The following is a 20,636-nucleotide window of genomic DNA, read 5'->3' on the forward strand; positions in this document are numbered from 1 at the left end:
ACTTTTTGAATTTTTAGAATTTTCTGTGAAATTAATAAAAGCAGTTGGGGATTGCAATTGTTTCAAATTGTTTTGATTAAAATGGTAGTAGATTTATAAATGTTTTGGAATGGTTTTAAATTGGTAGTAGATAGAATCCTAGAAATTAAGATAGGAGAATCATAAATGCTTTGTTTTCTTTTTCATGAATTGGAGTTTATTAAGAGAAGGTTATAATATATATGTAAGCATAGGTAAGTATCCAAGAGAGAAAGAGAGTGTTAGCTAAGGAAAGAGAAAGTGTTAGCCAAGGAGAGAGAGCGTGTTAGCTAAGGAAAGAGAAAGTGTTAGCCAAGGAGAGAAAGCGTGTTAGCTAAGGAAAGAGAGAGAGTGTTAGCTAAGGAGAGAGAGAGAGCGAGAGAGCGAGAGAGCGAGAGAGAGAGAGAGAGAGAGAGAGAGAGAGAGAGAAGAACACGAGAGAGAACACGAGAGAGAACGAGAGAGAATGAGAACACATTAGCTAAGGAAAGCAAGGCTTTGGCCTCTCAGGAGGTTTGCCTGTAGGCTTTCATTTCCAGAAGGACATTCTCTATTAGCTTTTTAAAGATTTCTTTTTATTTTTTATTATGTATGAATGTGATTGTATGTGTGTGTGGTTGTATGAGTATGAGAGTATGATTTTAAGTTTGAGTGTTTGTGTATGTGTGTACATGCTGTGTGTGCAGATGACCATGGAGGACAGATGACAGTGTCCTGGAGCTGGACTTGGAGGTGGTTGTGAGCCACTGACATGATTCAGGGAACGGAACTCTGGTTTTGGAACAGTAGGAAGTATTCTTAATTGCAGAACCATCTCTTGAGCCCCAACATTTTATATTTAAATGTCTTTAAGGACTTTATACCAAACAATAAACCCTTGAATCTTTTAACAATGTTGTTTCCAACAAAACAAACAAAACAAAACCTAAACCAAAGCATTTATTTGGCTCTTTATGCTTTGGGATACACTTGACTGCTTTTCTCCTCCCAGGGTGACAGGGTGACAGGGTGACAGGGTGACAGGGTGGCTCCTACAGCCACACTGAGCTGGCGGGTGGCCCCCTGTTCCCATGCTCCTCCTCAGTTATAGATGTGCTCCCCGAGTTGTGTTTAACTCTATGGAGGAGAAAACTGAACCCCAGAGCAGTGAGCTTTGCACATGAAGTAGCTCCCAGTGTCTTGCTATTTAGTATGCTTTACTTTCTCTTACCTCCCTCTACCCCCCATCCACACACACACACTGAAGACTGAGTTTTACTATGTAGCCCTGGCAAACCTGAAACTCACAGAGCTCTGCCTGCCTTCCCAGTGTTGGGATTAACGGCACACTTAGAAGGATGCATGCATTTTGTTCTGAAGTTTCCAGATTACCTTATTTTATTGCACTGATTTTATAAATTGTCCCAGATTTTATGGATGAGGCAGTATAGCACACAGATTAAATGATGTCAGTCAGATGTTCTGGACTTGCTGTTTTAATCAGCTTCCTATCCTATCACTTGTGTATTATATACACAGGTAGACATGTGGAATAAGAAAAGCTGCCTACTGTCCAGTGGCCCAGAAGTCCTGTTAGAAAAATTTTTAGAGGGGTTAGACTTTTAAACTAGGTTAATTTCTTATTTTACTTTGGAGGGCACCTTATATATTGAACAAAACACAGTTAGTAAAAAGTTTTGCTCTAACTCTCAGGAGCAGTTCTTCATCCAGGAGGAATTGACAGCTGAAATCTTTGGTGCATACGATCCCAGTCTGTGCCGTTAATGAAGTGCCTGTCCTGTGTGGTTTGTGGTTGGTCAGCAGTTGAGATTCTGAGCTATTGTTATAAGAAAACATGTTTGTTGAATGCTTCTGCTCTTTGGTTGTGAGCCTGAGCCTTCTCTCCAGCTATGTAGCTGTCTTGGTACAGACAAATAGGAAACGCAAATGCTATCAACATAGAATTTAGATGACTGTCTGATTCCTTAGGAAGCTATGGTTTTAGAGTCCTTAAGCAGTTGACAAAATGTAGGTCATTTTACATTAAATTAAATAGCCCTTTTTGCTTTTATCATAGTACCTAGCTATATCTTTATGTATTATTTGAAAGATAAGTACCAAAAGTAATTTAAGAAAAACCTTTACCACTGGCCAACCATCTCATCCTGAGTTTCTTCACCTTTTAATCAAACATACTTAATACTTGCTGCATGAGCAGCCAGTTGTGTCGCTGCTCCTGTACCCTGTATTTAATTCAATGCTCTGAAATTGCCAAACACACCTATATTTTGTGGTACATAGAAATACTGCTAAGCACTGTCCCCTTTTCTTTTTGAGATAGAGTCTCAATATATATCCCTGGCTATCCTGGAGCTCACTATATAGACCAGGTTGGCCTTTGACACACAGAGATCCACCTGCATCTGCCTCCCAGTATTGAGATTAAAGGTACATGCCCCACGCCTAAGCTTCCATTAGCTTCTTAATTCTTAAAAATCTTAATTCTTAAATGTGACGTGAATTTTCAAAGGGCAGTAAAGAGATCCTCAAAAAAGAGAAAACAACACAGTGCCCACTTATTCAGCAGCAGCGTCTCTTTTATGTCACCTAATATGTGGTCTACGCCTGGAGGAGGGGCCACCTAAAGCACCGTCTGTTTATTGTTGAACTTTACTGACCCTAGCTGAACCTGCTCATTGTGACCTCCCGGGACCTGTGACATTAAGTGACTAGAGCACTAGAATGTGTCTAGAATAAGCAGAAGTGCTGGAGACAGCCAGAGATGCCCTCGTGTTAGATAAAGAGCTTTAAGTTGTCTGCATTGCTTCTGTGGAGCTTTAAACACTGATTTATTGGACATGACCTTTATAATGTAAATCAGAGGGTCTCATGGACAGAATCTTTAAATTAGAGGAAAATAATTGATGTGCTTTTCTGAGTTCTGGTTAAAAATTAAATGCATTGAGTATTTTGATCAGTTTCTATTTTGTTTTTAGTATTTTATCCCCTCTAGAAAAGCTGACTGAAGTAATAAATGTGGTTCTCACAAATTCCTAGATAGTAGAGGTTGAGTTCCAGAGGAAATCTATGTATGACAATACATGGCCTTTAAAAGGCAGGTTGGAGGTACTGGGAGGTAAAAGGGATTTGCTTCACAGCAAGGAATGTGATGACTCCCTGCTCCTGTTTTTCCAGCGCCAGCTTGCAGGTTTGCTGTTTGAGTTGGGATGCACCACCTCAGCCCTGCAGATTTTTGAGAAGCTGGAGATGTGGGAAGACGTGGTCATTTGCTATGAGAGAGCTGGGCAGCACGGGAAGGTAGGTGAATGACAGCTGTGCCTTTGGTGGTGAGGACCATCTTCCTCCACTCGTCTCCCTTGCTCTCTAGAAAGATCTTCTGACAGCATTTGCTTACATTCCTTGTTTACTGTAAGACTTCTTAGTGTTTTCTCTGATTTATGTTGTGCAGCATATTTTCTGTGTTCATAAAAGAGAAAAACAGGCTGGAGTTGATATGATATTTGGCATTTAAGAAAGAATAATAACAACTTTGAAGGCACTGCACATTTTGATTTGTTTTTCTATTAATTCTTCTATAGCACAGCTTTGAAGTAAAATATGAGGAATTTATTTTAATTATCTTTGGGGTATCTGATGATTAGAGGCTGTAGACATGAGGGAGATTATCTAGGAGTCTTGAGTCTGTGTGAGAAAGTCTGTGTGACCCCTGCTGAGGCAGAAGCATTATTAAGTGTGTGATATGTATTTAATTCCACTCTCAAATTGAGTCAACAGAGAAAATGTTGTAATTTTTGCATCTGTTATTAATCTGTTGTTTCTTCTTCTTATAAGTGAACCATATTTTAAGACTTGTGTCTCTACATTGTGAGTAGTTATAAAACTGAACACATTGAAATCATATGTTAATTAAAGCTATCTCTACATTGTGAGTAGTTATAAAACTGGACACATTGAAATCATATGTTAATTAAAGCTATTTTTATTTTATGTTCATGGATGTCTTTCCTGTATATATGTGTATGCACCATATGTGTGCTTCGTGCCCACAGAGCACAGAGTGGGTGTCAGATTGTCTGGAACTGGAGTTAAAAATGGTTGTGCGTCACTGTGTGGTTGCTGAGAACAGAACTGAGGTCCTCTGCAGCATGTGTTTTAATTGCTGAGTCAGCGCTGCAGGCCCTGCTTGTGACTTCTCATTCCACTTTACTAAATAGAGCATGCAACAGAATAAAAACCTCAAGTTGGTTTTTATTCTCAGTTTTACCTTTTCCATTGTTATGAAGAAGAGAAACGGGTTAAAGTACATGGGTTTCTCTTTTGTTTCTTTTCTTTTTTGTTGTTTTTTCCTCTTTCTCTTCTTAACTTTTTATTGTTTTGTGTGTGTGTGTGTGTGTGTGTGTGTGTGTGTGTGTGTGTGTGAATTTTATATCATGCAGTCCAGTCCCACTCATCTCCCTGTCCCTTTGTATCTGGCCTCTGCCCTCGAAACCCACCCCCCCCAAAGAAAACAAAAACACCTCCTCCAAACAAAAACAAACAACAAAGCATTTCACCATAGAAGTTCCAGTATGTCCTAGTGTACACCCTTTTATCCAGACATCTTCACTTGCAAATGTTCATTGCATCGAGTAGTTGGTCTAGTTCAAGGCTTCTGGCTTCTGCTATGCTATCAATACTGGATCCTCTGTTGTTGCCTTGTGTCATGGGGATCCTGCAGCTTTGGATCTGCAGGACCGGCTTCTTCAGGATCCAACAGTTCATAGATGGGGTAGATGTTGGGGTGGGCCAACTCAAAGCCCTGGATCTGGGCCTGCGTTCAGTCCACCAGCTGTCCTGCACCTACACCATCAAGGCCTGTTCTCTGTATCAGCCTAGTTAGCTCTCCCAGTGCTGCAGCTATGGGGGTGGGGCAGCTCTCCTGCCCTCATACCTTTGGGGAGGACTCACCCAGGCCCTTGCCACAAGGGCCAGCTCTACTGTGTTGCCCAGGTGAAGTTCAGGGGCCAGCTCTCCCAAGTGCTGAAGCTGGCAAAGGGTGGGTCTGGCTCTGCACAGCCGTTGGACATCAACATAGTCTCAAGCAGCAGCCCAGACCAGGCATGTCCGTCTTGTATATCTTTCATGAATTGATCAGTGGTAGGTAGTGTAGTTCTTTGAGTTGTCCAGTGTAGGGTGGAACCTTAAGTCCTCTTAAGTTCATAAAGCAGCATTTTCTCCATAGAGGAAGCTCCTGTTGTCTGCTTCAAAGGTGTAGACCACTGCCTAAAGACCATGATATTTGTGTCACATTGTGTCACCATGTTTGTACTCTTGGATAAAGGCAATTTTATGATAGGAAGTTGACATAGGTCTGCATCCTGTCCCAAATGGTGTCTGTGAGGCAGCTAGTTGCAAACGGCCCTTTGCATTACTCTCTCTCAGCACAATATCCTTTCCAGTAGGACTAAGGGTTGGCTATAAAGGCTAATTAATATTTTGATCCCAGAATAGAATTCCATTGCTACCCACTTATTCCCTTCTTTTGTACATCAGCAGAAGGCTCCCCTTTCTTTATGATTCACCTCAGGTCACAGAGCCTGTCACTGATCATTCAAGCAGCGTGACTTGACGATGAAGGGCACCTTCTCTGGACAGCTGCCTGACCCCCGATGCTCACTTGCTTTCATGCCACTTTGTGATGTGGGGCAAGTGACTTTATCTACCCTGTCTCCGTTTCCTTATTTAGAAGCACATACTCTGCTTGGTTTCCAAGTTTCCCCATGGTAGCGTGTGCTTCCAGGTGGTTGCTTACCTTGTTGTGCTACATGTGTGTCTGCTGTGGTTCTGAGCCATGTACCTGTTCGTATTTTGGTAGCTTTGAAGTGGGAACTTCAGCTAACAGTCAGTGATATCTTCCAGTCTCAGTCAGGTGACCCATACTTGGGTCTGTGCATGCTTGTTTTAGTGGACACCATATTGTTACTTCAACAGTGCCAGTGTGACATTTGTAGGATTTACTTGGCACTTAAAATGAAAAGATTTCAGTATTAGCACTGAATCAAAACAAAATACAACAAAAGAAATAACCTAAGTAAAGTAATAAACTGGGAATTCATAAAATAAACATTTTCTATTGGTAAAGTTGTCATAATTTTACTAACATTTCTTTAAAAGTGACATCAAAGTGTTTTGTGAGAGTTCAAAGGAAAGATACTCAAAAGTAGATAGATGAAGGCCAGGTTTGTTGGTGCATGCCTTTGATTCCAGCCCTTGAGAGGGAGAGGTGGGTGGATCTCTGTGAGTTCAAGGCTAGCCTGGGCTACATAGTAAGAACTTGTTTTAAAAAGCCAAAACAATCAAAAGTAGATTAAACCTTGCATTGTTCTTAGCTATATAAAGAGAAGTCACCATAGAAAATGCCCAATTTAATTAATTCTTTCTTAAAGGGAGAATTAATCAAACTTTACTGAATAGGGAAAAAAAATTGAAGCATTTTTCTCTTTAAGAATTTGCCTTATGATTGATAGCATCTCAAGTTTAATCAGATATAGAATGTGTTCTTCAAAACCTTATTTTTTTTTAGCATCTATTGTTTCAAATGTTTGTTTAAAGAAGGAATGAGTGGAAGGGTGAGTATCTTGGTTTCCAGTCTCCTCATGACTCCTTACTGTGTGGTTCTTTAACACTGGTTAACAGATAAATAATAGTGGGTGTAGAAAATAGGGTCACTATTGAAATGGTAGCTTTGTTAAAAATTATGGTAATTAATTTATGCGAATGTTTGTTTTGTCTGCATGTGTATGTGTGCACCATGTACATAGCCAGAGTCTGTAGAAGCCAGGTGAGGGCGACAGATCCTCTGGAACTGGAGTTAGAGACAGTTGTAAGGCACCATGTGGTGCTGAGAATCAAACCCAGGTTTTCCTGAAGAGCAGCTAGTGCTCCTAACCACCATACCATCTCTCTTAACACTGAAGTAGTAGTTTTTAAGAAAAAATTTTAAGATTTTTTTGTTTGTTTTGTTTGTTTTAAGAAAATTAAACAAGTTGGTGAATCACAAATACCCAAAGCATGCTTTGAAATATTAATTTAATTATTTCCAGAAAGTATGGAAATCTGAGATGCCCTGATTGGAAGAAAAACATTTAAAGGAAGGAATTGATGCTTCCCCAATAGCTGTAATATTATTATAAGATTTATTTATGTTCTTGTAAGAGTTAGAGTAATGATAGATGCCTCTGTTTCTGAATATTAGTGGAAATGTACATATTTTTAGAAATGTAGTTATTTATTTTGTTGTAAAGTTCTGTGACTTTTTTTTTTAATTAATTATTTATTTTTTTTATATGAGTACACCGTTGCTGTCTTCAGCCACACAAGAGGGCATTGGATCTCATTAAAGATGGTCGTGAGCCACCATGTGGTTGCTGGGAATTGAACTCAGGACCTTTGGAAGAGCAGTCAGTGCTCTTAACCACTGAGCCATCTCTCCAGCCCAAGTTTGGTGACTTTTAGCCTCCCTCCCAAAATCTTGATTTTTAAAGGTTAAGTTTAACAAAGAGGTCCTCTTTCTTTTCTTTCTTTCTTTCTTTCTTTTTTTTTTTTTTTAAAGAATTATTTACTTTGCCTTTATATGAATGCATGTTTTGCTTGCATGCATATACGTGTACTCTGTGCACACACAGAGTGCACCTGGTGCTCATGGAGTCAAAAGAGAGTATTTGATCGCTGGGAACTGGAGTTACAGATGGTCGTTAGCCTCTTTGTGGGTGTTGGGCACGGAAACCATGTCCTCTGCACGAGCGGCAAGAGCCCTTAACTGCTGATCCGTCCTTCAGGTCCCGTACCTCCCATTTCTCTATGTTATATTTTCAGATGATTCTAACCATAGACCCTAAAAACTTTTGCTTCAAGTTGGAAGCAAATGTTTTATGTCTGGAACTGCAGAGCTTCTGGTGCTTGGCCATGTGCCAGTGGGTTTCACTGCCTTTTGATTTCACTGGATGTCTGAAATTTTAATCCTTGCATTTTATGCTTAATGGAATAATTTATTTTAAAAGGCTAATTTAGAGACATGACTGAGTCTAATGATTGCTGTGATGGTCGTGTTTACACCTTGCCCTGGTAGGTTCTCAGACTTTCAAGTTTAGAATACTGCTTGCTGGCATTCTTATAATTTAATGGCCATTGGTGAAATGTCTAAGATTAATTTTGGTTGATCCTGGGATCAGAACTGCCTCTCATCTGTTAGCATTAATTTTTCAGTTATTTGGCTCGATTGTCAGACTTTTTTCTAGTTGATGGCAAAATCTCATTTTGTTGAGTAAACCCGGTTTGGTCTCTAACTAAGCAACAAAGGCAGAGCTGGCATCACTCGGTGGAGGTGAAGGTAGGGAGTGAGCGTTGGGAGGAGTAAGGATCTCTTTACAGGCAGCCCGGTCTGCCCCAGGTCACATAGCTCTATCTTGATTATGCTACATTTTCAAATTGCTGTACCCATGGACTCTTACTATTTTGTTTTAAGTTGCAAGTAAATTCGTTACTTTAAGAACAGCTGAATATTTTTAGTAATCATTGTAGTTTTTATGAGGGGCAGGGTTATGTCTTCTAAGGTAAAAGTCCTCCTTTACGTGACTTTGAGTTTCTTGTAAGTTCTTTGCCAGAGCAGTGTTCCTAGGAGGTATCTGACCATGGGTGTCCCAGCCATCAGTAACTTCCCTTTTGTCTCCAGGATGGAGAGTGAATGCTTGCTGCTGCTTCATGTTTTGCATGGCCTCTTCCCTCACAGTCTCCTGTCCATGTCATTCCCAGGGCTCCTGGAAGATGAAGGTCTGGTAGTTACCTGGCTTGATGGTGTGGCCTCCGTTCAAGGCACACGTTTTAGCTTTTGTCTCTTAGCTAACGCCCTTAATGCTTGTCACCCTTAGCTAACTCCCGTTTACTCCTTGGATCTCCTTCCAGTGTTTACAGTGTCTGGACTCGGCCTTCTCTTGGGATCTATATTGCTCTCCTGTTATCTCCTCAGCACTCAGGACTACTCTGATATCCCTCTAACTGGCTCATTTTCCCTGTGCTATTTAATCTATGTTATTTAGAGCTGTGTCCCCAGACCCCATAGACCCCACATAATAAGTAGTTGAAAACGTACTAGGAAACAAATGCCCCAGTAGAACCCTCCTTATGGATGGCAGATGGCAAAACACCTGCTACCATCCTGCTTTGTCCTCAGTAGTGAGATTCCTGTCCCCTCCATCCCCCTTCCGTGGGAACCTTTAGACTCTCCAGTTTTCACACAGCAACTGTAAAGACAGGATAGTTTGTTGTTAGATAATGCAGTTCCTAAGGATGTCTCATGGATTATTCTTTACACGATCAGTTTGTAATCATTATATGCTACTCATAAGAAACTACAAAATATGAACCTTTGTCATTTTACTGCTTAACATTGGTAAGTGGTAAGTTTTGTCCTCCAATGACCAATGACCTCATTCCAATGACCTCATTCCCTATAAAGCCTGTCTTTTCTTTCCCCACACCTGCCTGCCTTCATGGAGATTAGAATTTTAAGTTAAACCCTGAGGAGGCATGATGATTGAAAATGCTCCACAGCTGTGTAATGCAAGTAGGAGGTGACCAGCTAATCGGATAACTAGGCCTGTTTTAAATTACCCTGTTTTATCTTGGACTTGGAGTGTTTGTGTTGGCAAGTACATTTTGAGAAATCCCAAGCCAGAGCCTGGTGTTGTCACACACATAAATGCAAGAAGCAATTGGTGAGGAGCTGACCCTGAGCACCTCGCAGGTCGTGAGGCTGGGTGGGTCTAGCCAGGCATGGGGACTCTGCGCTTTGCACCTCTTGGTTATTGCTCATGAGATATGACTACCAGGAGGAAGCTGTCCTGCTAGGAGTATTGTCCTGGGAAGAGGAGGAGGTGCTTCAGCGCTATCCTAGCTCCGCCCTAGGCATTCTTCTCACTTGTGTGAGGGGTGCAGAGCACCTTCCCACCAGGTAGGCTTATGTCTGAGAGCTAACCTCTCCTCAGGGAAATCAGCCTGTGCTTGTTCTCTGCTTGGGGCTGGGGGGAAGCCTGGGGTTGAGGAAACCATTGTGCGAGTCCGTTCACATGTGCACTGTTAGAGCTGGACGCGTGCTTGGTTCTTTTTTAACTCAGGCCTGTTGACAGAAGGCCAGATCTTTTTGTTTTCATTTTTAGTTAAAAAATGTGCCCATATATATGTATCTGGTATGTTCCTGTATGTGCTCACATGGATGAATATGGAGGCCAGAAGAGCTATCAGTTCCCCTGGAGTTACAGGCAGTTGTGAGCTGCCTGCTGTGGGTACTTGGAGCTATACGCTAGTCTTCTGTAAGAGCAAATGATCCTAACTGAGCCACCCCTCCAGTTCCCTAGTAACACCATCTTAAATTCTTGGCCTGTCTCTTTCCACCTGCTTGGATGAACTGGCTTAGTTGGTAGGCCTGTCTGCCATTTTGATAGTCCTCGGGGCGCTCTTTCCATTCGTAACCACTGAGTCCACGTGCTAGTCTCTGCCTCCTCATTTTTGTTGGGAGAACTTGCTGTAGTTGTTTGTCTGTCAGTTCCCTTTGCTTGGGTGCTGACCAGATGAGGGCTGCTCTTGTCACACATTGGTACTTTAATTCCTTCTATTCATCCACAACAATCAACATACAGCTCACAGCCAAGAAATACAGTTTGAGAATTACTTCAGACTAAAGTAGAAAGAATAAAACCTGGAGCGCCCCTCCTCCTGCCCCGCTGCTGCCTTTGAAGACTGAACTCAACTTTCACTCAAGGCTGACCTAGAGCTGTCTAAGATTGAAGTAGTAGGGCAGGGCCTCGCTCCCTCCAGTCTGGTTTCCACTTAACACCGTAGAGCATCACACTCTTACAAATGGAAGTGGTTTACTGGTCCCATCATGTTCGTCCTCCCCTCCCACAGTTCTACCTGAACGATACAGGGAGTTGGGGACTGGTTCCTACAAAGTACTAGGAGTTTATGTCCTGAATTTGAAGTTGCAAGTTGACATTTTGTGGGTGAATGTAGGCCAGCAAGGCATTTTGTCTGTCTTTCACAGTGTTTGGGGAAAAAAAGATCAGTAAAAGTTTTCAGATTTCATCTTTTAAAAACTCCAGATTTCTTGGCTTCTCTTAGAGATCCAAAAGATGAAAACCAACCAAACAACAAAACAAAACAACCCCTAAACCAAGAGTCAAACAAAACCCAAACAGCCAAATGGAAACCGGGTCCAAATCCTACATGCTGTATTGACTGGCTAGTGAGGGCCTGTGGGCCCCTCCCTTGGGAGGGTCACTGTCTGCTGTCTTCCCTTCACTCTCCAGCACTGTCAAGTCTCTGGGCCAAGCACTGGAGTTCCCCTGTATTATTTTAACTGTAATTGTAGGTTCTGCTTGAATCCGCTCTAAGTTTATGCTGAGACTCACTATTCATGTGTAATCTCATTAAGAAAAGCAATTGTGTGAGAATGTAAAAATAAAATAGGTTAATAAAATATTCTTTGCATATGTGGGAATACAATTTTACTTAGTAGACATTTGAGTGACAAGTTTCTCTGTATCTTTATAAAAATGTGTATCTGAGCTATGGTCATCCCAGGATTCAATAGGCTTAGGCAGGAGGAAGCTAGCTGTGAGTTGAGGCAAGTCTGGACAACAGAGTGAGACCTGTTTCACCTCTCCCCATATTGTTTTTTCCCACAGGGAAAAGCAGTGTGCAGCCAGCTACAAAGTTTCTACACTCTAAAGACTCCTGATGCTGCAAAATGACATTGCAGGGCTGTGCAGGGTACCCAGGGGTGTATTCTTGTACATCTTTTGTAGTTCTTTTTTTAAGTAATAAATTGCACAAATTTAGTGGATAAATGGAGGAGGAAGAATAAAACTGGGACATGTTGGAGAGAATGAGAAGGCCAAGGAATGCAGTGTGACGAGTTGAAGCAAGGAAATATATTGTCTTCCAGCACTGCCCTGGAGAGAGACTTCTGCTGGCAGGAGAAGGAGGTGTAAGATCTCAAGGAGAAAGAATTAACTTATCTAACATAAAAATGCACAGCATTCATTTGTGGGAAGAGGTCAGTACAGACCAGGCCGAGCCACTGCTCTGCTCGTCCTCCCTTCTCCAGGAAGCTGCTTCCCCTGGTCCTCCACACCCATCTTCCAGATAATGAAGCATGCACAGTTGATGAGGGTTGGCAGTGACAAGTTACTCGCCACCCACTGTGTTCCTGGTTCTTAAAGAGTTATGGAAGCTGGGAGTTGGAATCTGAAGTAAGATAACACGGTGAAGTCCTTGACCCTTCAGCATTCTCAGTGTGAACGTTTTCCTGGTTTATGCTTACTCTTTGTTTTGTACATTAATTTGTCTTCTTTGCAAAGGTTGGAAACACTGAGTCTTGGACTCTAGCAAATCTTCAAGTCTATAATGCAATGAGTGTAGTCAAAATAGAATTTATTTGTCATGTTTTTAATTAAATAGATACTGTTGGGGTATGATTTGCTGTTTTGAACTTTGGATCGTACTTTAATGTGGGGTATCTGTAGAGTAGAGAATCTCTTACCAGCTTTTATTTCTCTAAGGTTAATAAGAGTATTTCCTCATTCATTTCTTTTTTAAACCTTTTTAAGAGAGAGAGAGACAGAGACACATACACACACACGCACACACACACACAGAGAGAGAGAGACAGACAGAGACAGAGACACATACACACACACACACACACACAGAGAGAGAGAGAGAGAGAGAGAGAGAGAGAGAGAGAGAGAGAGAGAGAGAGAGAGCTTCTCAGTATAAGTGCACAGGCGTAGGTCTGTGTGGAGGCCTGTGTGTTGCTCAGTTTCTTTTTTTCTGAAGCGCTGGTTTGTCGAATTGGGAGCCCATAGATCCTGGCTGTTTAGCTATGGTAGCCAGTTTGCTCCAGAGATCCTGGCTCTACCTCTAAGAGTGGGGATTGCGGTGCCTGTCTTACTTGTGCTCTGAGGATCCGAACTCTGTAGACATATTTGTATGTCCAGTGCCTCACCTGCTGGGATCCCGCGCGTCCTTTCTAACGTCAGTGACTTGAGTCTTCAGAACCATCTCTTGGTTTCTTGTTTTTCTGTCTTGCTGCTTTTATCTTTGTTATTTCCTTCTTTCTGCGTGCTTTGGGTTTAGCTTGCTCTTTTTGATTCTTATGGGGGAAGCTGAGGTTATTAATTAATATTTTCTCCTTTGTCAACATAGGCATCTAGAGAATACATTTTCCTCTGCGCATACTTTTTTTTTTTTTTTTAACCATGTCCTGTAAGTTCTGGAATGTCTCTGTTTTTCTTCATCTTAACATGTTTTTAGTTTTGTGGTGATTTCCTCTTTGACTCCTGGCTTCTCAAGAGTGTATGTTTGCATGTTCATGATTCCTCTAATCCATTCACTGCATGGCTGCAGTCCTTTCAGATTTAGTGGGGCTTGTATCATGAGCCACCATTCACTAGATCCTGGAGAATGTATGTGCATCCTTGAGGAGAATGTATACTCTGCTCTTGTTGATTGGAGTGTTCTTTAAGTATACTTTCAGTGAGCGCATCTGTGGGATTGCTCATGTCCTCCATCTCCATGTGCGGTACAGTCTTCTGCCCATCACTGCAAGCTAGTGTGACGTCTCTGAGTATCATCACTACAGGGCCCAGCTTCTCTGGCAGGTACTGTCAGTTTCTGCTTTTTGCTCGTGGGAGATGTGTTGTAGGTGCACACATTTATAACCGTTACCTCTTCTTGATGAGTGTACATTCTATCATAAATGTGATTTTTTTTCCCTCCTATTAACATTTTTTTTTTCTGGAGGTTTGTTTTTGTCTGACCACATATCGACCCAGCTCTTGGTTGCTGGTCACCCGCTCCCTGACACCTCCAACCTATTCGTATGCTCACATTGAAAGTGTTGCCTGAAGATGACATCTTAGTTGCACAGTATCTTATTCTTTTTGTTTCTGCCTTCTGTTTAGTTCCTTTACACTTAATTACTGATAATACAGGTTTACATAAATCCTTCTTTAGTGAATGTTTTAATGGTTGTGTGTAGTGTCTTAGTGGTGTTTACTTTTAAAGCCACCCCTTTCTTCACTTTTGCTGCTCCTCTGTCATTCACCGCCTCAGACCACTGTGGACTTAGCTGCTGTCTCTGCTTCCGAGGGGTTTCCCCGACGAGCTCACAGTGGGATGAAATGTGTGTGGCTTTCCAAGCCTTCAGCAGATGGACAGATAACACGTTTTTGAGAACAGCTTTAAGGAACCAAATCCAGGGGGCTTCTTCTGGTGGCTTCCAGACCAGTTCTCACCGTGGCTGTGAATCGTAAAGGATACTACAGAGTTAGAGGAGAGGGAGTAGGCATGGCCAAGTTACAGTGGCATAAAGCTGGCTGTCTTCACCAAGATCTGGCCATTTCTTTTGAGTGAATGTGCTTTGTATTATTGCATGTATGTACTTGTTAACTTTGAGAGTGCTAAAAAAGCTGGTTCTCTTTCTGGTTGTGTTTATGGTGGATTTTGACACAGTCTTCTCACCTGTTCTTCTCCTGCTCCCCCCCCCCCCATTCATTCATTTATCCATTCAATTCATTCATTCATTCATTCATTCATCAACCCATGGAATAGTATTAAGCCTGGAAAAAGGTTTTGCTTTTCAGATTTGTGGCCTTTGGTTGGAGACTGACCACTTGGTCGAAATGACCACTTGGTTGAAAAGTCTAAGTTTTAACTTTGTCTCACATGGTCAATACCTACTTCTCAGAATTATGATAGGGACTAATTTATCCGCTGATGAGTTGTCCAAAAAATGAACCTGTGAGTCACCATATAATGAGAGGATATGAAAGGTAAAGGTGACATTGATGTAAAAGGTAAAAATGTCAACAAGGTTGAACCCCAGGCTTGTTTATTTATGCAAGTAGTAGATGCTTTGAATCCTTTCGAGAATAAGAGGTTTGTTTCCTGGAGTTAGGACTTGTGTAAAAGGGAAAGTCGAGTTGTGAAGCGGAAGTCAGGATGGGGAAGAGGTCTTCCAGCAGTCTGTGTGGAGCATTGCTATAGGGGAATCTGTGAAGCCAGGTACTGCCATTGAGACGAGACCCGGAAGGGGATCGTAAACAGGTCGGTGGTGATCGCTGGTAACTTTGTAGCTAGCAGCCCTGTGAGCTCAATGAGAGATTTTCACAGAGGGCTGGAGTTGCTTTGATCAGCAGGGTTGGCTCCCAGCCGGGAAGATTAGCCACACTCAAGGCAAGAGCCAGCCACTATGGGTCTTGCTTGTTTGCCCATGACCATGTTGCCATGCAAAGGCTGGTGGTTTATTCTGGCTTGCAGCTCCCCTCTGGCCAGTCCTGCCATGGAACAGAAGCACAGAGGATTTCAGGAAACCTCATTTCTAGGGAAGCACATTGACATGACAGAATTTAAGGCAAGGACTTGGCCCTTTGACTTGGGAGCTTGGTTTTCTGGAAGACAGCTAACTACTTGCAGATACTTTGTAGATTATCCTACACAGTTTAAAAGAATTCTGATATAGGGAAGCTTGAAACATTTAGCTCTGTAGCACAGTTTAGAGTATATAAGACTAAGCATTCATTTCATAAGCCTTGTGGACTTGGCATTGTGATCTGTACCCAACTTGAGTGGGGAAAGATATACTTTCAGTTAGTTTCATAGGGACTCTAACTGTACATAGAGGAACTTGGGGCAGTGTGAGTGTGTGGCAGATGCAGAAGTACCTCATCAGGAAGCAGAATGATGCTCTAATTGGGCTGGGTATCCCCTTCAAAGGCCCCATTTGCTAAAGGTTCTGAAATAGAGCTGATAGCTGGGGACCAAGTGTTAAAAATGAGCTGTGTGTAACATTTTAGATTAAAATCAGAGCCACTTGTTTTAGTTAATAGATGAGCTGCTTGGTGGTCAGTTATAAAGGTTTTTTTTTTTTTTTTTTAAGATAGGGTTTCTCTGTATAGCCCTGGCTGTCCTGGAACTCACTCTTTAGACCAGGCTGGCCTCGAACTCAGAAATCCACCTGCCTCTGCCTCCCAAGTGCTGGGATTAAAGGCGTGTGCCACCATTGCCTAGCTTGAAGATAATTTTTATAAACTGACTATTTTCTCATAATAAGCTATGGTATAAAGTAGATGATTTTCAGTTGGTTTTTAGTTAACATTGAGACTATTTCTTATCTTGGTTTCTTGAGTTCTATCAGTAGAATACCATCAAGGCCATTGACTAATGAGGTCTGATGGGCTGATAAGACAAGCAAAGCATAAAGTTCATACTGTTCTCAGCAAGATAAGACATGAGTGCTTTCACTGTGCTCTGATCTGACAGAGTGTAGCTTTTGGATAGAGAGAAGCATTTTTCTTTATCCATATCCATTTCTCAAGGGCCAGGGCTTCAGGAAAAGCTCATGTTCTGGACAGTAGCTATACTTAGTTCCACCCCATATTATTTATAAGAATTCTTGGTGCTTTTTTTGAGGACCCATGCATGTTCTCAATTTAAATGAGTGGTCTAACTGTAACCTACACATTTAGTGCCTTTGAGGTTTAGACAGAATTTTCCATAGCTTATGTAGACATCCAATGCTGAATGGAAAGATGAAGGCTGGGACCATTGCTTGGCTCTCTATACTGTAGTAACACCCATGAGATGTTCTGCTAGCTACTTATCATATCTAGCTTGCTGTGTTCAGGAGCTAGGGAAGTAATCATTGGTGGCATCAGAGACGCACAGGCTGACTCTTACAAATTCTTTAGGTTCCAAAGCATTAGCATTAACCAAAAACTAACTCTGAAAGAAGCCTTTTCTCCAGGATACAAGTACTTAGTAAATGGCTACATTTACTTCTTTAAAGCTGAATAGAAGCAAAGAATTTTGCTATGTGCTTGGTACATTATCATACGGTCCTTTCTAAGTAGTATTTGTTCTCTTACTTGTGTTTAAGAGACTGAGTCTTTGAAGATATTCAGGAATGGGAACTGGGTAAGAGATGGCGTCTTGAGTGGAGACTCAGATACTACACTTTTACAGTGTTACATAGATCAAGATGGACCTTAGTTGGCTGCCACCTGAGTTGGTTGGGAACAGTTAGCTACTACTTTACAGTCCATGCTGGTCCCATGATTGTGGGTCTAGCATGACTTCGGCTGTGTCTGAGCAAATCACCATGCCCATCTGGCTTACAGTGCACCTGGCAGGTGTCTGCCACCTTGGGTTTCATCCTTTTCATTGGAGTCCAGAAGCTCGTGATGGCAGAAGTGCTCCCAAGTGTTCCCCTATTACATGGCACATTTATAACGGTCCTTTTCAAATATGTTTCTTCTCCCCTGCCAACTGTTTCTCAAAGCCTAGGTGGAGGGAACAATCCCTGCTTCTCTGGGTGACAAAGTCGAGGTGGGTAAGCAGGTTGCAAGTGTTAAATAAACAAGTCCCTCTATCCTGAGCGTTGAATTTCTTCCTTCACATCACACGAGGAATTTCTGGTATCTCAGCTTTGGTTTTTGGCCACATTTGAGTCCAAGTTTCATCATGTACTTGAGCACATTATTTAGAACTCTCCCCAGCTGTTCAAGTTAGCATTGTGAATCAGAACTCTTCTAGGGGATCTCAGTTCAGCCTGATTTCAATTATGATCACATTTGTCTCTGGTTTAACACCTCTAGAAGCTTTTTGATCTCAAGATTTTCTCTCTATAAATTAAAACCTTTCAGTGCCTTCTGTGTGTGAATTTATGTGTCTAGAGGCCATGACCGATAGGATGAATGGTGCAGGCATCAGTCTTAGGTGAAGTAATGTTCATCCTGGAGAGAGAGGACTGCTGTCTCTGCTGGCAGAGGGGCCAGAAGAAGTTGGAAGTTTCTGTTCTTTAACTAATCCAAAAGTTCTTGAGTCTGGTCTTTCATGATCATTGGCCTCTTCTGCTCTTGGCCATGATGGAGTAGCTGGCCTGTGGGTCACTCTCCTGCACTTCCTGTGCTATGTATGAGTCTGCCCCAAACATAGTGGCTCAAACCACATAATTCCCCCTTAAGTTGTTTGTTTCTCCTGTGTCTCTATGCGACTGGAATCTGGAGAGAGCCTGGCTGGGCTTTGGGATTTCTCAGAAGTTACAGTTAGGTGGTGGTGAAGTGGGTGCTTCATGGGGCTTAGGACGCTACTGCCAACAGAAGTCCTCCACATGTAGGATAGCTTGAGGCCAGCTGGGATTCCTGTCCTCATCTCAAGGCTTCTCTAGGTGGTTTCTCCTCATGAGTCAGCAGAGGGACAGTGGGACTGCTTACATGGCAGCACAGTTCTTCAACCCAGTGTCCAGGAAAAGCTCCCAGCATTGAAAATCACTCAGTGTTATTTTTGCCATAGTCCCAAGCCCACCCACAGCATTTGATTAAAAAAAAGAAAAAAACCAAAAACAATGTGTAGCTAAAAGTCCATTGAGAAAATGATAAAGTGAAATATATTGATTAGCTCCGACTTTACACAGAATGAATGCCTCAGTCTGCCTGACTGTTTCAGCAGTCCTGGAGCTGGTAGGAGGCACCGGCCTGACAGCCACAAGGACAGCAAGCCCTCTGAGATCATCAGAAATTCCCTGGTTCTCTACCTTGAGGATCAAAAACAACAAGGGCCATTTTCTTTCCTTACATTACGCTGTCTGAGTGGGTCTGGAAGCTGCTGTGTTCCTTCATGGTGCCCTGTCACTCATCGAAAAAAGCCCTGAGCTTGTGGGCACTTTAGAATTCCTTCTTCAGAAGGTGTCATGGACTTGCCAGTGTTTGTTCCCTTCACAATCACAATCGTGGCATCTTCCAACTCAACAGATAGATTCAGTCCCAGATTTCCAGGAGACAGTGTGTGTAGTCACATCTGTACTGAGTGGTCACTGACGTTTATTGCAGACCACAGAATCCACTGTAACTGGATAGAACAGAAAGGAATTTTAAGTGAGTCAGCTTTGGAATTTGTGGAATGGTGTGGTACAAAGTTTAAATGCCTTCTTGTTAAGAGAAATGCTTTGAACCACACTGTAAGCTTATTAGTGTGGCCGCTATCATATGACGTTTTGGTTAACTGTTTGTCTTTATGGGTCACAGAATTTTGCTCAGATACATTAAAAACCATTATATTATAGAGGGAACTTGATTTCTAAAACATTGAATTATAAAACTTCATATTTGTTTGGTTTTTGTGGACTTACGACTATTTTCCCTTGGAAATTGTTTCATAGATTTTGATTCCATGTTCAGATATACCTGACAGTCTGTATTACCTGTAGTGCATTACAAATGCAAAAGTGCCAGCGTCAGAGACACTTTGAAAAGTGCATTCCTTATTTAAAAGAGTTCACAACAATTAGATACCGTACAGATACATCTAACTTAAACTAAATCTAACATACAGACTTTCAGATGGCAGTATTGGAGACAGGATGGCAGACGTGGTCGCGGTGAGTTGAGGATTGCTTGTAGAAATAAGCAGTCACATGATCAGTCAGCCTTGTACTGTGGTCATAATGATGCTCACACCTTAGCCTTGTGTTGAGGGCGATCTTTAAGTTGGTCTTTAAGCTGACTGACTGGACCCACATGTGCCTGGTGTTGGTGGTGTTACCAAGCAGACTGCCCTCCCTGGATGGGAGTCATGGGTAAACAAGAACTTGGGGTGAGCTGTTCTCAGTAGCTGTCGGATTGTAGCACACTTGACAGCCGTGATTAGGTAGACAGGTGTGAGCAGCAGGAAGTTGGACCTGCTGGAGTTAACGGATCCAGTTGAAGCCTTGGGGATCAGGCCCCCTGGCTCTTCAGTGTAGGTCCAGTGTAAGTCAGGATTCCTTAGCCTTTGACAGTTCCAGCTCCAGGCCTCTGAGCCTACAGTTAGGACTCTGAGATCCTTGGTTCTAAAGGACCAACGGCGTCCTGGAGCCTGTCCAGTGACTAGTGCCTGCTCTTTTTCCTCTGCCTCTTTCTAACCGGACTTCTACCTTGGTTCTCTGTCCTTTCTACCTCCATTGTCTCTTTGTTACTTCGATGTGCTCTCTTGAACCATTGAACTCCTTCAGATTGGCAGCCCCAGCCACCTTGCTGCTTTAATGTGGTGGCCTCCTGACTTCCCAGCTCTGCCTCCCGAGGTATCACGCAGCTCCTTTCCTGCTGCTTCTGTAGCTCAGCCTGCTGACTGCCCAGCTGCCGCTGCCATCCTCATCTGCCCCTCCTGCCACTGTCTCTAGTCAGTGTGCTTTTTTCTTCTTGTTACCAGTTCTGCCCACAGTACTAGAAGCAGGCAAGAAAGAAAGTACCACTAAAGAAAATCTTCTGGTGTGTGTGTGTGTGTGTGTGTAAGAGAGAGAGAGAGAAAGAGAGAGAGAGAGAATATGTGTGTGTGTGTGAGAGAGAGTGTGTAAGAGAGAGAGAGAGAGCATATGTGTGTGTGTGAGAGAGAGAGAGAGAATGTGTGTGTGTGTGTGTGTAAGAGAGAGAGAAAGAGAGAATGTGTGTGTGTGTGAGAGAGAGAGTGAGAGAGAGAGAGAGAGAGAGAGAGAGAGAGAGAGAGAGAGAGAAAGAGAGAGAGAGAGAGAGAGAGGATGGGTGGGT

The 20,636-nt window shown here is 42.4% G+C and overlaps 1 protein-coding gene across 5 annotated transcripts in view; it reads left to right on the forward strand.

The window, feature by feature from the left end:
- Window positions 1–20,636, forward strand: part of Ttc27 (tetratricopeptide repeat domain 27) — a 123,657-nt gene that overhangs the window by 55,232 nt on the left and 47,789 nt on the right. For all 5 annotated transcript variants that reach the window (XR_013113312.1, XR_013113313.1, XM_034514647.2 and 2 more), the window contains exon 12: window positions 3,193–3,315. Coding sequence is in view for 3 of the 5 variants with exons in the window: in XM_034514647.2 (XP_034370538.1) it covers window positions 3,193–3,315 (123 nt within the window). In the remaining 2 variants the exon portion in view is untranslated. The remainder of the gene's footprint in view (window positions 1–3,192; window positions 3,316–20,636) is intronic.

The sequence above is a fragment of the Arvicanthis niloticus genome, chromosome 11, assembly GCF_011762505.2.
Source record: "Arvicanthis niloticus isolate mArvNil1 chromosome 11, mArvNil1.pat.X, whole genome shotgun sequence".
NCBI classification, from domain to species: domain Eukaryota; kingdom Metazoa; phylum Chordata; class Mammalia; order Rodentia; family Muridae; genus Arvicanthis; species Arvicanthis niloticus.